The sequence below is a fragment of the Platalea leucorodia genome, assembly GCF_965183815.1.
Source record: "Platalea leucorodia genome assembly, contig: HAP1_HAP1_SCAFFOLD_100, whole genome shotgun sequence".
Taxonomy (NCBI): domain Eukaryota; kingdom Metazoa; phylum Chordata; class Aves; order Pelecaniformes; family Threskiornithidae; genus Platalea; species Platalea leucorodia.
Window position 1 is genome coordinate 106,306 of NW_028121429.1, and position 4,615 is coordinate 110,920.

General features: G+C 52.2%; 1 protein-coding gene across 1 annotated transcript; it reads left to right on the top strand.

The window, feature by feature from the left end:
* Nucleotides 1-494: 494 nt before the first annotated feature.
* LOC309603472 (olfactory receptor 14C36-like) lies at nucleotides 495-1,421 on the top strand (the record flags this gene model as incomplete). The annotated part of the gene is made up of 1 exon (XM_082338313.1): nucleotides 495-1,421. One exon carries the CDS (start codon nucleotides 495-497, stop codon nucleotides 1,419-1,421), a length of 927 nt encoding a protein of 308 aa, XP_082194439.1.
* Nucleotides 1,422-4,615: the final 3,194 nt, after the last annotated feature.

Here is a 4,615-nt window from a genome sequence, read left to right on the forward strand (position 1 = left end):
CCTTGTAGGACTCCCTGTGTTCTCCCTAAGGGCAGCAGAAATGCTGAGGGTTTCTGACATCCAAACACACTCCCCAGGGGAGATGGAGGGAAGCTGTAAAACTAACCTCTCCAACTGCCTTCTGCCATCCCCGTTCCTTAGCAGGAGTGCAGAAGCTGACAGGCCCTTCTAGGGTGGGAGCAGTTTCATCTGACAAAGTCAAACACCAGCACTGGACCCTGGACGCACCGTTCTCATGAACTGTTTCCTGCAGAGCAGGGCTGACTCCTCGGCAGCCAGTGGGAAGAGCCCCTGCTCCTCATGGCACACTCAGCACACGTCAATCAGAGCTCCACGCACAGAGCTGAAGGAAGTTCTTCAAAAAGGAAGAAGGTGGGTGCGTGTGTCAGGGAGAAGGTCCAGGGAATATCGCGTTGATTTTGCTCAGAGAAGTGTATCCTAACTTCCCACTCCATTTTCTTCCTTGGACAGTGTCCCATGCCCAGAGGAAGGAGATGTGCAACAGCAGCTCCATCACCCAGTTCCTCCTCCTGGCATTCACAGACGCACGGGAGCTGCAGCTCTTGCACTTCTGGCTCTTCCTGGCCATCTACCTGGCTGCCCTCCTGGGCAATGGCCTCATCATCACCACTGTAGCCTGTGACCACCACCTCCACACCCCCATGTACTTCTTCCTCCTCAACCTCTCTGTTATTGACCTGGGCTGCATCTCTACCACTGTCCCCAAAGCCATGGCCAATTCCCTTTGGGACATCAGGGCCATCTCCTACGCAGGATGTGCTGTCCAAGTCTTTCTGTTTGCATTTTTTATTTCAGCAGAGTATTGCCTTCTCACTGTCATGGCCTATGACCGCTATGCTGCCATCTGCAAACCCTTGCACTATGGGACCCTCCTGGGCAGCAAAGCTTGTGTCCACATGGCAGCAGCTGCCTGGGGCACTGGGTTTCTCAATGCTGGACTGCACACAGCCAATACATTTTCACTGCCCCTCTGCCAAGGAAATGATGTGGACCAGTTCTTCTGTGAAATCCCCCACATCCTCAAGCTCTCCTGCTCAGACACGTACCTCAGGGAAGTTGGGCTTCTTATTTTAAGTTCTTTGTTAGCTTTTGGATGTTTTGTTTTCATTGTGCTGTCCTATGTGCAGATCTTCAGGGCCGTGCTGAGGATCCCCTCACAGCAGGGACGCCACAAAGCCTTTTCCACGTGCCTCCCTCACCTGGCCGTGGTTTCCCTGTTAGTCAGCACTGCCATGTTTGCCTACCTGAAGCCCCCCGCCATCTCCTCCCCATCCCTGGACCTGGTGGTGGCAGTGCTGTACTCGGTGGTGCCTCCAGCAGTGAACCCCCTCATCTACAGCTTGAGGAACCAGGAGCTCAAGGATGCAGTGTGGAAAATGATAACTGAATGTTTTTTCTGAAGCAATAAAGTGTCCATTTTCTAAATGCATATCACTTATAATGTATCTCATTACAGGGTCAGCCTGTCTTCTGGAGGTTCGGTGGTCATGGTGGCTGTCTTTTTGCTCGGTTTTACTTGTGATAATGTTGTGCACAAAGAACTGTCATTATTCATACCATGTCTAATTTACTATCTGCCTTTCCAGTGTTACTCAGAGGCTTGAAAGGAGAGCCATGTTCTCTGTGCATTTAAAAAATAAAGGACCTTGCAGCGACTTTGTATCTGAGACTTTCCTTTTCCTGAGACTTTCTCTGGAGCTGCACGGCACTGCCTGTGTGCGGAGGTGGAGGGGGAAAGAGTCTCGGCACAGCAGCACGGCCAGGCAGCACCAGCGCTTGGTCTTTCCAGAGCTGCTCTCTTTTAAATTCTGCACTCTCTTTCTGAGCCCCTCTCTTGGTGTAAGGAAGGATTGCTCTGGCAGCTTGGTCAGAGTCCTTTTGTGTGGCAGTCCTGTGTGGCAGTCCTTTTGTGTGGCAGGCAGGGACAGGCAATGGGCACTTCTGTGACAGAGCTGACCTCCAGAACAGAGTTTCCATCATACAAGGGGATCTCCTGATGGCAGTGCCTGAAAGCTAAGGTCTTCTATCTTTTCTCTCAAGAGCAAGCCCAGGAAAGTGCCCTCAAGAGGAAAACACAGCTAAACTGTTGGAGTATTCAGTGTGGGAGCACGTGGCAGTGTCCTCGCACAGCCAGGCCTCCTGGGGGAGATAGGAAGGACCAGCAGAGCAGGCTTTGGGCTGAGCCCGTGGTCGCTGGACACCACAGGGAAGCTGCCCCAAGGCAACCGTCACAGACACCCAATAACAATCAGCATTTCCAGCACTGGACTGTCACCCCACCTCGTACAGGTTGTTTATCCCTCCACACTGGCTCACCAAATGACTAGGTCAGAAGTCCATGTTTGTGTTGTACAGAGGTGAGATCACGGAGGAGATATTCCTGGAAGACATGTCAAAACATATTGAAGAGAGGGAGGTGATTAGAGAAAGCCAACATGGCTTCACAAAGGCCAACTTGTGCCTGACTCCTCTAGTGGCCTTACATGGAGTAACTGCACTAATGGACAACGGAAGAGCTACAGATGTCACCTGTCTAGCCTTCTGTAAGTCCTCTGATATGGTCCCCCACAACGTTCTTGCTGGTGCTAAGTTGGAGAGATACAGATTTGACAAATGCACTCTTAGATGGATAAGGAACTGGCTGGATGGGTGCATCCAAAGAGTTACAGGCAATGGATCCATGTCTGAGTGGAAACCAGTACCAAGTGGTGTCCCTCAAGGGTCCGTACTGGGACCAGTACTGTTTAATATCTTCATCAATGACATAGTCAGTGGGATTGAGTGCACCCTCAGCAAGTTTGCAGATGACACCAAGCTGAGTGGGGCGGTTGATTCGCTTGAGGGGAGGGACGACATCCCGAGGGACCTTGACAGGCTGAGTTGTAGGTCTGTGCAAACCTCATGACGTTCAACAAGGCCAAGTGCAAGGTCCTGCACCTGGGTCGGGGCAATCCCCCCTCTCAGTAAAGACTGGGAGATGAATGGATTGAGAGCAGCCCTGCAGAGAAATGCTTGGGGATAGTGGTGGGTAGAAACTTGGACATGGGCTGGCAATGTGTGCTTGCAGCCCAGAAAGCCAACCATATCCTGGGCTGCCAAAAAACCTGACATCCAGCAGCTCTCGTGAGACCCCACCTGGAGCCCTGCATCCAGCTCTGGGAGTGGCAACAGGAGGCCAGAGAGACACTATCACTGCTGCGATGCACTCCGGTTCTCTCCCCCATCCCGCCGGGGGCAGTGAGGGAGTGGCTGTGTGCTGCTGAGTTGCCCGCTGGGATTAAACCACGACAGGTGGCCACATCCTATGCTCAGTGCTGGGCTGTGTGCCACCTGCTTCTCTCTGCAAGACTCACGGAGTGCAAGGTCTGTTTTGAGGAGGCGGCTGCACCTTGGCTAGGGAGATTTCTGTCATCTACAGTAATCACTTCATTCTCATCCCAGATACAGACCTGTGGTCCCAAGGTACTGCACTACTTCTGCAATTTCACTGGAGCTCTCCTGCAGTGACACCATGACACTCCTGTCCTTTGCTTTCATAACCTGCTTTTGAGATCCAGTCCTCCCCTTCCTCTTCACACGGTCATCCTGTGTGTGCCTCAGAGCTGCCACCCTGGGGCAGCTGTCCTGCCCAGCGTGGGCAGGCCAAAAGCCTTCTCCACCTGCTCCTCTCACCTCACTCATGCCACTGTTTTCGACAGCATCCTCATCCTCGTCTGTGTGATGCCCAGAACTGCAGCCCTGAGATAGTTTGACAAAGCCCCTTTTCCACACCATCCTCGGGCCCCTGCTCAATTCCCTCATCTACAGCCGGAGGAGCAGAAAGGTTGAGGGGAGGGAGACACTGAGAAAAACACTCAGGAAAGCTGTGAGCTGCACAGAGAGCCCATCAGAGTTGTTGGCCTGCTGGAAGAAACAGCTTCTGGTTCTCTTCTAAACAGGCCCAGAAAACCTGGACAGAGGCGTGCCGTGTCCTGGGCCCTCTCCTGGAACTGTGAGAGATGGAGGGGTTTGGTGTGGGAACAGGCAGTGAGGTGCTGGCAGGGCTGGCTGGTTTCCTTGTGAGACCTCTCTCAAACACCTTGTAAAGGCCAGAGCCCTCAGAGAGATTGCGTACGTGGACTTTAGCAAGGCCTTAACATGGTCTCCCTTAGAGCCAGATTGGTGATATCTGGACTGAAGAAGCAGACGATGAGGTGGGCGGGAGATTGGCTGGATGATCGGGCTCGGATGCCATCAGTGGTACAGAGTCCTCCTTGCAGCCAGTCATTATCGGTGTCTCTCAGTGACCAGCACTAAGTTCACCCTGCCTTGAGCAGGAGAGTCGGACAAGACGACATTCAGGTCTCTTCTAACCTGAGTTATTTGATGATTCAGTGAATTTTCCCCGTGGAGAGCTCTTTTTAGACAGGATAGGCAGAGGAAGGAGAAAAGACAGAGAGGCAAAAGCAGAGAGGGAAAATATGCCAATATAAATACAGTAGATCTTCTGAGCAATGTTTCTCCATTTGAACTAGTGGTAAGAAAAGGTACTGTGATAAGTGGCTTCATAAAACTCTTCCCATAGCACAAGAGAGCATAATTAGCTTGCCAGTAT